General features: G+C 40.7%; 1 protein-coding gene across 4 annotated transcripts in view; it reads left to right on the top strand.

Moving 5' to 3' along the window:
* The first annotated feature begins 3,989 nt into the window (after positions 1–3,989).
* The window catches only part of LOC122968514 (mediator of RNA polymerase II transcription subunit 13-like), an 80,827-nt gene continuing 65,969 nt past the window's right edge, over positions 3,990–18,847 (top strand). For all 4 annotated transcript variants that reach the window (XM_044333819.1, XM_044333822.1, XM_044333820.1 and 1 more), the window contains exon 1: positions 3,990–4,868. In XM_044333819.1, the coding sequence (XP_044189754.1) occupies positions 4,797–4,868 (72 nt within the window). In that variant the 5' untranslated portion in view covers positions 3,990–4,796. The remainder of the gene's footprint in view (positions 4,869–18,847) is intronic.

Here is an 18,847-nt window from a genome sequence, read left to right on the forward strand (position 1 = left end):
TCTCCAAATGAGTTCTGGATCATTCCTGGAGCAAAGGGATCAATAACCGCCAGGCTAAGCCCTCGCTCATCCATCTGATTCATATCTTTTTTCCCCTCCTACTTCTCAAACAGAAGAGAAATCACTGGACTAAAGGCTCCCTCTCTGTGGCAATATGTACCAGCTGTTTTCCCACATACATAAAACTGTATTAAGTGTTTCATGTCAGAATTATGCTTGTATGATAATAGATTGAATATGTCAGTATATGATGATCTTTTCTAGAGATATATGCCAGCAGAGGGAATATAGAGTCGTCTATAAATAGCTCAGTTAGATTTACACTCAAGGGGCAACATCTCTTACATGTAGAAATGATATTGCATTCAGCCTGGAACAACCTATAAATTATAAAACAAATCCAGCATGCCATGGTGCATGTTGTATGCCGTCGTTTATATACTTCACATGATGCTGTTCAGATGTCTCCCAGAAAATGTAAAAATCCCAGAGCCGCAGCATAAAAATACAATTCCTGTGTCATTTATTTAGCTGTGTATGATGGCTCTTGTGCTTATATAATTGTCGAAAGATGACAGCATTAAATAGCGCACTAACTAGTGACTTGTGCATGGCAAGTAACTGGATGTTTTTTGTTGTTGTGAGTAAAAAGCTAATATTTAATGGTATATTGCTGTGGTTAACCGTTAGGCTGCCTCTTTGCATCATACAAACACACACATACATACATACATACATACTGTTATTATTTTGTAAAGGCTCTCATTGAGGCTGGCATAGAGAAGAGACTTCACTTGTCACTGACTGTAACTAATTTAGTCTTGGACATAGTCTCAGCTGAATCTTCATGCAGACACACTGCCATGCAAAATAAATCCCTGGAATCCCTGGAGCCTGATGATAGGTTAAAGGGTTAGGTAATTTTTGCAGTGCAAGTGTGGGCTTTTAAAAGGTATTGCAGCTTTATGGGTGCAAATAAAAAAGCCCATTCAACTCAGTGTGATACATTTTATTTTTCCGCGAGATTGAGGGATAAAAGGCTTATTGACTGAATAAACTAACTTTTGAAAGACCTCTAGGGGGATCCATTTGCAAAGGTCTGTAGCTATTGACTGTTTTTGCCTGTTTATTTAATACTGTTCAAGATAAAGCAGTTTGCACTGTAGTATCTTTTTAGGTTGCAAAAGAGAATCAAGTTCACAAAAGTAAGGAAATGTAAAGTAAGCTCTGAAGCATAAACCAGAAATGTAGTTATATTTGTAATAAACATGAGGAAAATCTAAACACACATAAAGAACATATAATATATCTCTAATAAATGATTAATAATCACACAAATATTTGATGGAGTGACGCCTGGATGGACCCTTCTGTCTACCTCAGGAAACTGTGGCTTTATTAATAATCTTTTGTTCTTCAGCCTCAAAGGGCACCACCTGCATTGTCAGAGAACAGAGAGAACAACTGAAGAACATTTTTATAGACGGTGTAAACAAAACCTCCAACAGTTTGCACAATGTCTATACAAGTGTAACAAAGCTAGTGTGCAGTACAATGTCTGGATAGTAGACAGGACATATTAATGTGTTTGTATTGGCTAAATTGTAAATCAATTGAAGTAAAGTTATGATATAAATAGGGCTGCCATTGAGGTTATGATGTGTGTATTTTTTTTCTGGGAATATGGGGGCTTCAGCAACCTCGGGGGAAGTTTACAAGTTAAACTTACTTTAGGCTAATTCCACTGTTTTTTTAAAAAATTGGATTACTTTTATGCAAACGAAATAAAAAATAAATACAGGATTTCCTTACCAGAAATTGGTTTATTTTATAGCCCGTAATTTTCCAGTAGGTTAATTTCCTAATAATTTTGTAACTATGTAATCTGGCAATAATTAGAGGAAAAATAGGAACTAAGTTCTTGGGCGGGTATTTGAATTAGACTTTAGTTAGTCAGGTGTATGAGCAATGATTTCAAGAAGACTTTTCTTAAAGTAACTGCTCTATCTAAACCTTAATCATTGTTTTTTTTTTCTTTTTGGCCACCTTGGGCAGCAAAAGAATCTGTAAACACAACACTTACATAATATCACCTTATAAAGTTCATGTGGTAAACATGTTAGTACGCAGTTGTTTATTTATACCTCCAGCAGACACAGAACAACAAGATTTGGAGTCATTATTGTGTCGACCTGGCGAATGTAAGTCCGAAATTTAGTGTATTTTTAGCTCTGTTTTGGTCTTCACCAACTCCTGAGGGAAATCTTTAACTGCAAAAATGCTCCACTATGTTCATCAGGTTGTTGCTAAGTTTGTTTTTCTGTTTCTTGATGGACAGATAGTGAACAGCAGATTCTATCAGAGCTTTATCACTGAAATTAGCTGTGTGCTGCAAACAAGTTGACAACAGCGGTGAGAGTGAACCGAAACAGTAAAGTTGTGGGTGGTAAAAACCAAAACAACGAGCTGAAAGCTACTAAAAAGCCATGTAGAGCTAAGAAGAACTGCAAAGTTGAGTGATTAATAATATGAGGATTTGTCACTATGAGGGATTCCTTTCACATTGTCATTTTTTATTAATATAAAAATATTGATTATAGCTTTAATTTATTTAAAGCTACAATGATCAATATTTTTGCAGAAGATATAATCGCTAACTCAATGAAAAATCTCTATAATTAAACAATTTTAGAGACTTTCTTTGAGGTGTCTTGGGGGCGTGGGGGGTTAGGAGGACTTTGCCTCATGACCTCAGCATCTCTAACATCCTTGCTACAGCCCTGGATATAAGCAATTTGGATAACTTCAAACAAAATGCTTGACTTGCATATGATTTATATCATCGCCTCAAGAAAGTCCCTCAAGAAAGCGTTATGGTGTGACATATTTGGTGAGTGTAACCTACATAGAGATCTCTTATGAAACACAGTATAAGCTCAGTAAGTCATTCTGACCTCTATTCTGTCACATCCTCTGTTGTGAGAACACAGTTAGGTTACATTATGTAACCACGCATCACACAATGAAACCACGCGGACATGAAAAGAAAAAAAAATCATATAAAAATGTTTTTTTTTTTTTATTCAAGCACTTTAACAGACCGATGACATGAAACAACAAGGGTACATTTAACAACAATAAAACAATCTCTACAACTGCCTTGCCTGCCCGCGCGCACGGCTGGCGCGGCGTCTGATGCGTCGCATCCAGCCTCATATCAAAAGATACCAAACAGTACTGTAATCCCAGACTTTGATCACGTGAGCTCAAACTTGGTCAAATGGGAAGGCGAGTCTCTGTAGTACCTTCCGACCGCCATTACATTACAATGCGTGGTGGGCTGGACGATCGTGGGCGAAAAACTGCTACAGCGGCACTTCGCGCAAAGCAAACAGACACAGAGGGGTGAGAATGGCACTCACGGGCTGCGCTCACACTCCTACTTATTTACCGATATAATAATAACAACTCTGAGACACAAAACAATGAGGAATGGGACGCGCTTCTGCTGAAATCATGCGCACGTTTGAGGATTTACTTCAATAATCCAAATCATCAACAATTCTCGAGATGGAGGATACGCTTTTAAATGCCGCGTTGGGTTATAAAGAAAAAGCCTGCAGCATGCAACATATTCTCCAGACAAGGACTGTCTCTTTTGCTTGAACTCTGCATTTAAGAAATCATCTTTTTGTGTGTGTGTGTGTATGTGTGCAAGACTGAGGCTGCTGTAGCCGTGAGAGGACGTTTCGTAATGATATAAAACTGAAAGGAAGGAAGGATTTTTTCAAGCCTCCGTCTACAGAAGCCTGCTTGTCGTTTTCCTGCCGGCGGTGGAGTAAGAATAGTTTTTCTTGTCGGAACGGTTTCACTCATGATTCGGGTTACTGGGAACCCGCTCGACTTTGTCCGCCCTGCCACGAATTGGAGCACTATAGGCTATAGGGGGGGCGGGAGGGGGGTGTTGGTGGTGGTGGTGGTGGGGGGGTTCTGTTTTTAGCGACCCTCGTCTGCGGTCCGTTTAATTGAAGAGCAACAGAGGGATTAAACATTCCTGCTCGCAGCGCCTGTTTGTGTGAGAGGCAGACTGGGTTACATTGTGAGAGGAACGGTTGTGGTAAGAAAGAAGAGCTATAAATAGCTCGTGCAATTCTCGAAAACTATCACAAGTGGTGCATCAGCTTGTGGAGCAGACGGAATCAGATATCCTGCACGTAACGCCTCGCCTCTGAGTTAATTGTTTTGCAGAGAAGAGGAAGTATAATATTTTTTTTTTTTAAAGAAGTTTTGAGGCTGATTTCACATAATTTTTTTTTTGGAGGGGGATGGGATGGGGGGCGCGGATGAAAGCAGTCGTTTTCCCATGGATTATGCTCATTTAATGATGAAACTATCAGCGGAAAGACTGATATGGAAACAGGCTGATCTTCCCCAGCGTGTGGATTGAAATGGATACATTTCTGTGCCTTTGACAGTGATCAGATTTGGAATCGCCTGACCTGGATTGTAACAATGTTTTGATCCCGCTTTTGGATTTACAACATTTACAGATTTGGCTTTTATGGATGCATTCTGCACTTCTTTCTGAATACGCCCATTCCTCTGCTCGACCATCCCGCGTCTATTATCTGGACCTCTTGTGAGGTTATAAGCCTGCTTGTTTTGGCCGTGTCGTGGCAGGCTTGTCAGGCGGGAGGGGGGGGGGGGGGACCGATTTGTCAGCCCTGCTTCGGTGTTTTGATGCCGATGTAGGATTTCGACATGCCCAGCGCTGACGACCCCAACGGCGGACGATTATGACTACAACAACGAATTGGGTGGCTAACGGGGCAAGCCTTGAGGACTGCCACTCCAACATCTTCTCTCTGGTACGGTATAAATAAATCATGCTCGTCACAGACACGCGAGCCAGTTGTGATCGACATGTCATAAGACCGTGGGAGGCACGCTTAAATGTGTGTCTGCTGTACAAAGGTGAACCATATTGCTGATGTTGTTATTAGGCAATCATTAACACTAGTTAGTGGTCCGGGAAAAAGCAGTGTATGTTTACCACTAAGCCTGTTATAATAATACATATCACCCCCGAGGCTTAAATCAACACGGTTTAAAAAAAGATCAACTCTACTTTATTATCTTGTAATGCTTAAAATTCAATTTTCAAATGCTACCCAAAACAATCTGACCAATTATTTGTGATGATACTTGCAGTTTTGGCATGATAAACAATAGATAAACAGTAATTTTCTCCCCATAAAGAGCACAGTTTTCAGTGCCCAATATCTCCCCTCCCTATAAATAATCATTTCACTGGAAATCTGTCTGGAACTCTGTTGCATTGCCAAGCAACTAACTTGGAGAGAAGGCGTATTGCTGCCTCTGTCAAATACTTCTGCAGCCAGAAAATAAAAAAAAAGAGATTTTCTGATATGTCAAGCTACACAAATGGCTCACAAGGTCATAAATCAGAAGATTATGTGAACTGAGGAGCAGCCAAAAGCTTTTTTTCCCCATCATCTTATCAGATAAAAGCTGATAAAATTATAATGTTTCCCTGTGAGAGAAAGGTTAATAAGATTTTGACAGACAGCAACATGTATCAGGCACACAGCGGAAACAGCACTTTCACACTCAGTTTATCAGAAAAAGGTGATTTTTGATTAGTATTTTTGCAGAAGTCACAGTTTTTTGGGGTTTTTTTGTGCAGGGTTTTTTTTTTTTTTTTTTTTTTTTTTTTACAGTTTTCATCCTGCAGTCAGTGAGTTAACTGTCCTACTACAACATGCAGCCAAGTGGAAAGGCATGCAGGCACAGGCTGCTGAGAACCACAACAACATAGGGGTCCTGAGGGCTTTTTTAGGTGATCATGCAGGATGTCCACCAGCAACAGCAGCCATCCGCTGTTGCACTACACAAATCACACCAAAGCTAAATAAACAAATGTCACAGGGTATGGATTTAAATGGACATCACACAGCTTACAGAAATATCTAGAATATAAATTTTAAACAAAGCACAATTTCATGCATGTCAGTAGTTTTTGTGACTGCAAAGGAGAAAGAGATTTAAAGTTATATCTTTAGCTTCTTTTCATTCAAACTACCTTTTGGGAAACACCTCCCAAGGGCAAATTGATTATCGGTGAAATGAATGGATCATTGTTCCGGTGTCAGATGTCTTAAATTCTCTCAGTCTCAACACGCAACAATTGAAAACAGTGCTTACATCTCCGTCAACTTCCCAGTTTAGGTTATTCTCTTGTGGCGAAGCTTTCATTCACCTGCCGTGGCGTTGTTGGCCATCGAGCCGGCCCTGTGAACATCCCTTTCAAACTGAAAGAGAAAGAGACCATCCATCAGCTGGCTTGTTGAGAATATTTATGACTGGCTAGTGCCACAGCGGTTAGTCACTGGCAGGGCTCCTATAGGGAAGTCCAAGACAGAACAAAACACTAATGACAACACCGAGTGTCCTGGTTAGAGGGTACGACAGAGACAAAGAGACAGACAAAGAGATGCGGATTGCTTCCCGATGTTGGAGATGAGGCAGATGTGAGCTTTAAGCTAAAGAAGCGGCGGTTGAAGCTCTGTGCTTGAAGTAAATTAATCAAATCAGGTGTGAGTATTGATCCAGCAAAGAAGACGTAGAAAAAAATGTAATCAATCTGAATAAGTGCACGGTTAGTATTTCCTGCATGCATTTGACCACTTATTACTTAGTTTAGTGCTGAAACAATTAGATTAATTAATTAGTCAATTGACAGAAAATAATACTGCAGCTTTTTTCATAATCAATAAATAGTTGTAGATATTTGTCAAGGAGTCAAATAGTTGCTGGTTCCAACTTGAGAATCGTGAGGATTTCCTGATTTTCTTTGTCTTCTATTGTTAATAGAATATCTTTGGGCTTTTTGACTGTGGTTGCAACAATTTGAAGATGCACATGTGGTTCTAGGAAATTTTGGTGTACATTTTCACTATTTTCTGACATTTTATAGATTGAAAAACTGAATCAGCCAATCAAAAAATAGTGGGATATTTCTTTACCTTGTATAGTATTTCATATTGGCTATGTTCTTACATAAAGGTCTTGTAGCTAACCAGTGAGCGCTCTGGTCTGACAACCTGTTAAACAACATTCCAACATGCACTAACCTCGTCCGTCACACTGATTTACTGGCTGTTATTGCTGCCTGCATCAATAAAAAAGTACCTAAAAAGCATAAGTGCCCATACTGTGGGACTTTATGGGAACGCAGCAGATTACTGTCATGCGCTCTGTGAGGCCGGTGTCAGATACTTGAGATTGCTGCGATCACACAACCCACAAAACAACTGTCTTGTGTGCTGATGATCATCCATCTGTGACAGAAAGCAAACAAGACCCTTGTAAGTGGGGGGAAAAAGATCTGAGCTGGTGAGCTAAGTTGAAGTGGCGACTGAGGAGGGAAGGGTGGAGGACGAGGGGAGAAACATGGAAGTGTTTTCAGCCGAAAGAGAAAGAGAGAGAGAGAGAAAGAGACAGAGAGAGAGAGGCTGAAGGACTGCAGCGGAATCTGTTTTCATTTTAGGAAAGTATTATGACTGATGTGCATTTCCTGACTGCTAGCCTCAGCCTATTTGAGAGAGAAACTGAGAGTGAAAGAGTGAGACAGAGCGAGAGAAAATTAAAGAGTGAGGAACGTAATGAGAGAGAGGGAGAGAGAGAGCAAACAGTCATCTTTCTGTGGACTGGGCAGGTTCTTATAACACTGACTCAAGTCAGAGTCCCAGCCTGAATGTGAAACGCAAGGAGGAGACAGTAAAAGAGCCTCATAACACAGGAAGCCTCTCTCTCTCTCTCTCTCTCTCTCTCTCTCTCTCTCTCTCTCTCTCTCTCTCTCTCTCTCTCTCTCTCTCTCTCTCTCTCTCTCTCTCTCTCTCTCTCTCTCTCTCTCTCTCTCTCTCTCTCTCTCTCTCTGTGTGTGTTATGTGCACATTGTAAACCATCCAGACTCAGGAGACAAACTTCAAACACCCATCATATTATACACACACACACAGACAAATACACACACAGATGCATTCACAAACATGAGCACCGACACAGAGAGAGGAAAAAAATAAACACCCACATGCCCACACAAACATATGTATCACAAATGAAACACGCACACACTAAATCTCCCACCCACACTTGCCAGCACACACACACACACACACGCCACATGTTTTATTGCCTTTATTTGGGCTGTGAAAATACAGATGGTGGACAAATTAAAAGGAAAAATCTGAATAAATGAGTGGAGAAACACAGGTGCACTGCATGGTGCGATGTATAAAAATGCTGAGCAGGCCCAGTTGATTCTGATTTTCTATCAAGATGGCAAAGAGGAAAAGATCTAAGTGACTTTGAAAGAAGGTTCATTGTTGGGGCACGGATGATAGGAGCTTTAGTCACAAATACTGCTCAGCTGGCTGGTGTTTCAATAGGAACAGTGACTAAAGTGACATCTGCATTTAGATCTATGGCAAAGACATCAGTAAATAGAGTCGGAAATTGTGGTCGACAGCGCACATTTGATGACGGTGACGCTCGTGCATTAGTGTGATATGTAAGAAAAAAAAGAAGAGCAACTCTTCCTCAGGTGACTGAGAATGTCAATGCAGGACGCGATCGGACTGTGTCAGCAAGAACAGTCCGTCGACAATTACATAGAGAGAGATATTATAGTAGGGTAGCAGTGCATAAACCCCTCATTACAAAGATGAATGCACATTTAAGAGTTCAGCGCTGCAAAAACCATAGACACCGGTCTACAGAGATGTGGAAAAAAAGTGATATGATCTCGACAAGTGCATGTGTGTCTTACACCAAGAACAGGCCTGAATGATTGACGCCTACAGTGAGGGGATCTGGTGGCTCTGTTATGCTGTGGGGGGCATTTTGCTGGCATGGTTTTGGTCTGCTTGTCCCCTTAGCGGGGAGGGTCACTGCAAATCAATACAAGGTTGTTCTGAGTGATCACCTTTATCCTATGATGAAACATTTCTATCCTGATGGGAGTGGTCTCTTCTAGGATGACAATGCCCCCATCCATAGGGCACGAGGGGTCACTGAACGGTTTGATGAGTATGAAAATGATGTGAATCATATGCTATGGCCTTCGCAGTCACCAGATCTCAACCCAGTTGAACACTTATGGGAGATTTTATACTGACTGGTTAGACAACGCTCTCCACCACCATCATCAAAAGAACAAATGAGGGAATATCTTTTAGAAGAATGGTGTTCATCCCTCCAGTAGATTTCAGAGACTTGTAGAATCAATGCCAAGGCGCATTGAAGCTGTTCTGGTGGCAGGTGGTGGCCCAACACCTCACTAAGACACTTTATGTTGGTTTTTCCTTTAATTTGTCACCCATCTGTATATCCTACATGCCAAGAATGCAGGCTTGTACAAACAAAGGTAGAATGCAGAGACTGTAATTAAAGGACTTTCTCTGTCCCCTCGACAGAGTCGCGTGGAGTGCAACACTGGTAATTAAGTGTCCTCAAGTGGAGGTCTAATGTGATCAACTAAGAGGTGCTCATTAGCCAAACTGTATTCCAGTAGAGATCTTGCATGTATAATAATGATGCTACTGTCTGGTATGGAAATAAAGTGCTTAGAGATGAGGCTGAGGGAAGACCATTAACAGGAGCGTCTTGATTTATGGCAGGTGAGTGGCCGCGGCTTGTAAGAAGGAGCAGGTAATCAGGAATGGTGTCTGTTTAATATAGACTGTTTGCATTTCCATGTTATTAATGGCAGTAGAGGGTATTGCAAGGATGCTTAGGGATGAGAAAGAGGCAATGGTTGCTGCTGAGCCAGATAATTGGTGCAGTAGGAGTTTATGGAGGGCCATGATATATACAACACCAGCACCGATACATTACCTTGGTGTCATTACCAGCAAATTGACCAAATCTAAAGGGTTACTCTCTCGCCTGAAAAAATATCAAAACTTAATAAAACGCCATTATAACAGTCCCTTGTTTCTTTGCCGCTGACTGCCGAGCCTGATGGGCATGTGACATTATCTTTACACTCGCTGCTGCTTATTCAATTCAAGACCATCGCTCGGTTAGCGGTTAGCTTTGTAGTATATTTCTTGTTGCAGGTGTTTTTGCTTTTTGTACATGTTTTGGTATTTGTAGCATTTTTCACTTATGTGTGTGCTTTGTGCTTAGGGGCCACTGTACAGTACAGATACCAAAACAATACCATTATGGATACCTTATTTTGAGAAATATAAGCATTTTCATTTAATAAAGAAGCCAGTTATTATCAAATTACATTATCGGATCTTAAAAGTTGTCTGAATTTTTGCCTGACTGGTAAATTAATGGTAATATTGTTATGGAATTTTTAAACCCAAATAATGAGCAGTATCAGCCTCAAAAATGCAGTAAAGCCATAGTGTAAAGCAGTTTTATGAGAATTAAGCCTAAATAAAATAGTCAAATTGGCAAAATTTCAATCAGGAACTGAGTAAACACATTATGAATTTGACCAGGCATCTGTAACATTTAGGTCTGTATCAAAAAAGAAATATTTGATCCGTAAGCCCTGTGTTTATATTGAGATCTCTATGGATGACATTGAAGCCACGGCAGCGCCCTCTCTCACAAGGACAGGATCAATCCAGGTTTCCAAGGCAGCACCCCTAGTCTTCTGCAGCGTGCCCTATGGAGCAGCTCCATCTGGTTGCTTCTCACTAAACAGTCCACCCCCAGTGCCCAACCTGTGCTTTTGGCTCTGTTCACTTGCAATTTTGACAGCTAGCACTGTCTTCACCTTGAGTCTGCGTGCGGTACCTCCCACCAATCTGCCCCTGTCACTTCTGTGGGAATCCCTTGTCATCGCAATAGGACTCAACCTGACAGTAGCCCACCTGTGTGAACATGGCATTCTCTATGTCACTTGCACAGACATGTGTGTTTTTGCTGCCATAACAAAATGACTCATGAACAAGCGTCGTTGTGGGTTAGCCACTGAAAGAAATGGGGTTGGGTGTTGGTTTGGAACCAAAAAAAAGGGGCTTCCCTCACTCTTCCGCCTCTGTTTTCACTACTTATCTCTGGTAAAGTTCCCCATGTAGTCATGGATCTTATCTGAGCAGTAGGCCTGTCAGGGCCTTGCCACAGAGGTGAAGAACGGTTCAAATGCGGACTGGGAAGGAGGGAGGGAACCACCGCTGGTCCCGGAGCTGGAAATGGGACGGGATGGGCAGGAGTATTTTGGAGCACGGTGGCTTGAGTGTAAAATATGTAAGCCCTGCAGTGCCAGCTGTGTTCTATTCTTAGCGCCCGCTGGTGTTCCTGCATGTGTGCAGGGCGACAGAAGGCAGAGTGGGAAAGGAGGATTGGCAGGAATGGACAGTAGCTGGCTCCTGATAGCTGGAAAGTTAGCTGGTTAGCTGGCAGCAAGACTGATAGACTGTTAGATAGACTTTTAAATGGATAGATCGATTTTAACCATTGTTAAAGCCAATCATTGTTTTCACAGCGTTGCTCCTGCTGTGTTTTTATGCTGAATTCAGTTGTTCCGTCTCATCTAGAAATATTCTTGTCATCTTCAGCAGAGACGCTCCACCTGGCTCAGACACATTTTCCATAAACACAAGTGTTTTCCCACCAGATAAATAGCACTTTCTTCCAAACTATTACATTTTTGGATGTGCGTTGCTGCAGAACCTCTGGTCAAGTGCTGAGGCCTGTTGTCTGATTAGTAGATAAAATCCCAGAAACAGAACAGGCTTGTCTCTGATCAGTTTGCAATCTTTTCACCTGACTGCAGATCCCCCTGACAAAGAGAATTTCTTTAAAGGGAGATATTGCGCTGCTTGTAACTGGGCAAATATTTTCTGCAAGCCAGACAGCTTTGCCAATATCATGGTTGGCTGGGATTCAACTGCAGTTAGAGCACACTTAGGTTAAAGGCTGTCTTTTAGAACTGCGAAACAAGGCGAGAGAAAAAACATTAATGTTGTCTGCTGTGCTGTTGCAAATTCTAATTATCATGTGTTCATGTTCCATTGAGGGATTATCTGTGACCAATCAGACGGGTACTTGATGAGAACAAACACATTATGTGCAGACTGTTGATTCACAGCCGTTTGTGGTGCATTGATTCTCCCTGCGCTGCCAAACGGCACTCGCTCTCTCTCATCTTGAATTAGGCAGACGCCTGTGATTTTTCAGATGCTAATGAAAAATTGTACAGCTCAATTTAAATCCTGGCTGGCGTCATAGAAAAAAAAAAAGGACATTTCAGGTGTGGTGGTGAGACACAAAAGGTTTGATAGTTTTTGCTAGCAGGTGGTGTTGTAGTGCAAAGATACCATGACCGTTGTATCTGTTGTAAAGAGTGAATGGACAAGAGAGGAGGACTTGAGTATGTCTGTGTGTGTGTGTGTGTGTGTGTGTGTGTGTGTGTGGGTGTGTGTGTGTGTGCTGAATGTGTTAGCAGAAGTGCACAGGACTTGTAGTGTTTTAGCTCTGATTGGCTGCCACTCCCACTTAGTAAGCAAACAACAGATTAGAGGCAGCAGCCAGGTGAGTTGCAGGTTGAAACCTGTTCAGGTGAGACCCAGAGCCCGGCCAAGCCTAAGTCCTACACACACACACACACACACACACACACACACACACACACACACACAGATAGATGGAGGCATTGCTTTCCAGTTTTTCCCCTTTATATTTTATCTGGTGTGTAATGAAACAAGAAAAAAGTCACGCTGACTAACGTAAAGCTGTCATTTTATCTGAAACAGCACCCCTGTGGGAAAAAAAATCAATGCAGGAAATTACAAGCCAAATTAGTTATTTTTTCATACCGCTTATGCTCCATTTGCCCAATTTCAGGAACAATAACCCTATTAACTACTTGTAGGCATTTTGGAAGCCTCCATGCAGTGCTAATTGTGCAATTACTGCAGTGAATAATTTTCAAATAAATTTCAAATAATTCACTCACTAAAGAAACTCAGTAAGTAAACCTACACCACAATGTAATTGTCTTGCTTCTGGTAATCCCGGGACTTTACTGACGCATGTATGACGTGTTTGATACCATCACCAGCCAAATTTGAGTTTATGAATTCCAGCTGTAAGGGAACAAGCGGAGGTGTTATTCTAGCCAAGAACGACAACATGCAGAGACATACAGTACACTCAGTACAGTACACTGATTTTCAGAGTAAAGAAAGGGAACGCAGAAAAGCTTGAAATGTTACATTATAACATTTAACAACGTTAGAACAACATGCGATGCAGCTCTCACACTACGTTATCTTTGCTCTTTTCTTACTTATTTCGCCGTTTTTTGGCGTCTATCTACTTTTGTACTGTTTCTCCTACAAATTTTGTTTAAATGTCAAAATGACCGTCTTCTTAAGGAGATGTATACTATCAGTTTTCTTTCTTTATTGTGACATGTTTTAGTGATTTTATATAATTTAAAGTATTAGAATTTATAATTTAGTTTATAAAAGTCTATGGGAAGAATGTTTGAAAGTTGATATCTCAAAAACTTAAAGTGCTTGTGGACAGCTGCTTCTGTAGCGCCACCATGTGGTCAGTTATTACTTGTTTTACATTTTGGCTAATAACTTATGAATCGTGAGGTGTGGCAAAACAATGTTTGCACAGTGTGTTCCTTGGATGAAGCTGATTCAACTGACATAGGCCACGCCCGTTTGCGCTGGGGAAAAAGGCCGCCATTTTGGATTTTTCCGTAAACACATTTTTTGCTTCTGTTGGTCTATATTTCATATAATCTTCACCAAACTTGGTAGATACCATATTTAGATGATCCCAAACGAAACGTTTGGGTTCGTTTTTGGGTATCACTTATCGTTTGTCTGTAATTGGTTACCAAACTTTCGAAGGCGTGGCCTGATGCCCTTAACGGGACATAACTCTTCAATGCTACATTGGATTGCAACCAAATTTGTGAATCTTGTACATAAAGCCACACTGCACAAGTGTGTAGCATTTGATATACTGCTACTCACAGGGGGCGCTACTATAATATAATAACATTATATTTCTACAATTCTGTTGTCTTAAATAAAATTACACAAGGTACACAAGTTCTTCGCGAGAATGTGCACGACGTATTGAAGCATGGCACCAATAGCCCCACCTTGTGGCCATTAGTGAAACACCATCATACTACTTATTAACTGCCTCTCTTAAATGTAAGTGAAATTAAATATAAATAAATTCCATGGTAATCAAATTCAGCAAAGTTGTACAGATGGAGATTCTGAACAAGTCTGTAGCATTTGATACAATTTCACCTGTAGGTGGCGCTATAAGATTTAAAAATTTGCTGCTGGAGCAGCAGCTTGCAATAGCAGCATCAGCAGCAGCTAACAGCTTCCAGCTCTCACACGCATTTTCTTCAGAAAATGCAAATATTCTAGTATTTCTACTGTAACCCTGGAGACAGAAATCTCAAAAATTGAATACCTTGCTGAATTCCTACAGATGTTGTATGTTGCCTAGCAACAGTTTTTACTTCTCTCTCTCGCGCTCTCTCTCTGCCTCTCTGTGTGTCTTCTGTTTTTCCTTTTTTATGACTCTCAGTTTTTCTGTCTTTGTCTGTCTTTCATTCATTCCTCCCTGCAAATGGCTTGTCACAGTTAATTAAGTTACACCTGAGACACTAGTAAAGCAGAGACTGGTTTATTTATTTGCACGTTAATAATTTAGGCTAAGCAGGGCCAGTGCTTTAGCCTGTCCCTTAACGCTTTAAAAGCAGCCTGACGCTGCAGCTTTGTGTTGTTTTATTTTTGCCAAATGGCTGGGGATCTTGTCAGCCCTTTTAGATGTGGCAGCAACACTGCACACAATGTCTCGTTGTCCTTATTGGTCTTCCAATACTGGCGCCTCCTGCCTCCCACCTCTCTTTGTGTCAGGTGAGAAGTCATGGCTTGATGGAGGCTTTCCGCAGCGTGATTGGCAGGTCTATCCGTCACTCAGCCCTGGGGACTCTCGCTGCTCTAATTAGGTCGCTTGGCTTGCTCACCTCCCAGGGCTGGATGCTACAGCACAACACAGATCAAATGACGGTCCCTTGTTTTGTAGGGCCTTGTAAAGGTGACGGAAGAACGCGGAGGAAAAGCATCTGTTTAGTGTCCTCAGCCCCAGAGGCCCTCTTTCTACACCTGTTTGGTTCTTTTGTGTCGCTCTCACTCCCTCACAAGTGCAGTAATGTGCATCGCTCTTCATTTGTGGTGTAAAATGCCAGAGGGGAGCACGACTCCTTGTGGGTTAATTTGATTTCAGCGGGCTAATTGATGAACGGGGAGTCGTTGCCTGTTCTGATTTCTGCCACTGATTCTTCTCACTGCTGACTTACCAGCACAGCCACCCAACCTTCATTGTCTTTGTCTATATTTATTCTTCACTATTCTGACACTTGAATGTGTCAGCTCTGATGTACTCAGGGAAAATTGTATAAAAAAACATACATAGAGTTACTGCTGAAGCTTCAGATAAGTTGTATTAGGTCAATTCTCACACAAACCCTTTCATAAATAATTAAATTTCCCTTGTTCCTTTGACATTTGATCAAAGCGAGATGGATAGTGTTGCATTGGCTGATAAAGATAAGTTTTATCTAAAGACTCACATGCATCACAAGCGATCTGAGCAAATTCCAAATATTGGCAGCTTGTCAAGTGTCTAAACAGATTTGAAGCTGATGAGAAAGCTATGCCACTCTGACAGAATAAGTGTTTCACTTGTGCCAGAGTAGGTAAAACTGCTGATACAAGCTGTCTCTCAATTGCCTAAAGTGCCTCCTTTGTCAGACTATCAGACTGTGAGGCTCTTTACGCTGTTGTGAGATTCCTGAAGAAGTAGCATGTCTCTTAGATGACATACTCATACACTTTCTGTCAGCTTTGATAGAGCTAGGCATCCACACCCACTGTTGACAACAGCTGCTATTCTAAGAGACTGATAAATTATCCTTAATGAACCAGACTAAATATGTTTTTTTTTCTCTGTAACTTGCATTTTTAAATGATTGCTCTTTTTAGTCTGCTTCATGTATGCATTGAATTCTTATATTAATAGACATTTGCATTGATTTGCGCAGACATTTTTATGGGCAATGGCTCAATTTAAAGAAAAAGGACACCCCCACACTCACTGTATTGCCTCCTGACACTACTTAAAATCATCTGCCCAAACTCACAAATATACATGCTTGTGTGCACAAGGATGAAACACTGATTTGATGATACACATGGAAAAATAATGTCTAATTAAATCCATAACTACTTCCAACTTTAACAAAAGATATAGAAACAAACATACATTAAAGGAGATAAGGTGTATAAGGTTTAGAACTGCGTCTTGCAAAATAAACTATTTGACTAATCAATGAAACATATCAGTTATTTTTCAAGCAAAAATACCAAATATTCTCTCTAATTACAGCTTCTTAAATGTGAGAATTTGTTTTTCTTTAACATACACAACAGTGAATTGAATATCTTAAAATTCAGGACTGTTGGACGGACAAAATAAGCAAATGGTAGGCATCACTCACTGTGCCTTCCAAACATGGTAAATTTTGTTCTACTTTTCAACATTTTACAGATCAAATGATTAACTGAGAAAATATTTGGATAGATTAACTGATAATGAAAAAAAAAAGTTAGTTGCAGCCCTAATAAGGCTTCCTTTGTTTCCTTACTCAGCTCTTTCTCCATCTGAGTGTTATATAATTTACAAAATCACCAACTTGCTTCCAGGTAAATATCAAATAACATATAATGAAAAAAACTCCACATTCGAAGGACAGCAGTAGAAGAGAACTGATCCTTAAAAGGACTAGCATGAACATGTCATGCAGGTACTGCGGATGAACGGCAGTAGAAATCGAGAAAACACGTGCTGGGCAGGTATCATCACAAGCTTCTCTACAATGTTTTAGCACGTCAGCTCGATGAAAAGAATTCTCCATTTCTCACGCACACACAGCACAGAGTGTGGATGCTCTGTCACTTGATGTTATTGTCTGAACAACATGGTTTTATTCAATGTAATAGTGATAATTTGGTGCTATAATAATTAGAATGTGCAACAACAACAAATTGCATTGTTAATAATTGCAATATTTTTTTAATATATAATTACATGGTCCAGAGAGGGCAGCTCTAGACTGGCTCCAGCCACTTTAGCCACGTTGTCTGCACGTTTCTGGTGCTTTGTCATGGAAGTGGAAGGAAAAGGAGATTTTGTTTGTTGATTTAGAGTGTTTGTATTTTCCATGGTGTATCACCATGGCAACTATTTTAACTGATTTTGTTTGTTGATATTGTATGTTTTGATTTTCCGTGGCGTAATCTCGGCATCATCGCAAATGAGGGTCACCCTCAATGATTTCTCCAAGACGAAAAAAATGTCTCTACATGTACAGAGTTGCGTTTGAATATGTTGCCAGTTCCTGCCTTGTCTGGGTGTATTTGTGAGCGTAAAAAGTGCGTGCGTGTGTGTGTTTTCCCTTGTCTCTGACAAAGCCTTGTCTGAGTATGTGTTTTCCTACATGTTTGAGGACAAGAAAAACATACATTCAGCTGTGTCTTGGGGAGTTCAAGAGGTCCATTCAAAGAGGTCCCATAAGTTTTTTGAGAAAGAACAGGAGGAGCAAACATATTTTCAGCCTTCAGAAGCATTCCTGTGAAGTGCATGTCAAGTGTGTTTTCCTCTCAGCTCTGCTATCTAAGTAATGGAGGTTTCCTCTGCATTGTAAAGCTCCTGGGCTTTATCAACATGCAGTACTGTATGTACGTGTCTGTGTTTTAAACCTGCAGTATGACAAACCTTACCAATCTCTGGAAACTGGATCCTCTTTTCTGTTTAAGTCACATGGTTTAGACTTTATCCACTGCTGTCTGTTTGAGCAACACATGCTAAAGATTAAAGTTCTGACTTCCATATTTTCTTTTGATTACAAGCACATGTCTAGTGCACTGAGGTTGACCTCTGGGTGGGATACAGATTCTGGTTTCCAAGCCTGGGCTCAGGTCACCTTACATTCAGCAGGAAATTATCTTTAACTCTCTGATTTGAAGTTTAGGGTCCTATTTGAATCCAATTTTCAAAAACAGAAAAGCATGTAAAATAATAAAGCACCCATCCGGCTGTGAGAAACACAGATTTTTCATGCTGCCAGCTGAAAAGAAGGATTTTAATGGAATTTAACAAACAGAGGGCAATCTTCCACCTCTTCTGTGCTTAACACAAGAATATTCTGGATAGACACGGCGAACTGTTATCTTTTCTCTGTTTACCAGACAAAAATACATAAAAAGATAAATGAAAAAAAGAGAGAGAGCATGAGATACTCCGAGGTGTATTCAATAGGCATCCGTGACAGTGAGAGAGCGCTGAGAGATGAGAGGGAGAGTGGAGAGGAGAAAGATAATAGAGGTGAGAGTAAGGTCAAAGCTTTGGTCCGTCTTCACATTGGAAGGAAAAAGCTCTTGTTTTTGGTCCTGCACTCAATCAGAAATTAAACCAGCCAACCTGCAGAACAAGGGGCTTGGAGGAGTGCTGGCTTTATTGACAGTGAAACCAAATTTACCATCTTTTTTTCTTGACCTCTTTGTCTTTTTTACCCCTTCGGTACTGTTTAAAAGAGACAGAAGCTGCTTCCTGGGATAATCGTTTATTTGCTCTTTCGTACTCTGAAGGGTGGCGTAGAATTTGCTGCTTTGGATGCATAATTGCTCAGTTTTTTTTTCTGCTATCTTGATGAACATAAATATAGATTCACTGTCCCATCAATGGCACAAAA

This window comes from Thunnus albacares, chromosome 18 (assembly GCF_914725855.1).
Source record: "Thunnus albacares chromosome 18, fThuAlb1.1, whole genome shotgun sequence".
Lineage (NCBI taxonomy): Eukaryota > Metazoa > Chordata > Actinopteri > Scombriformes > Scombridae > Thunnus > Thunnus albacares.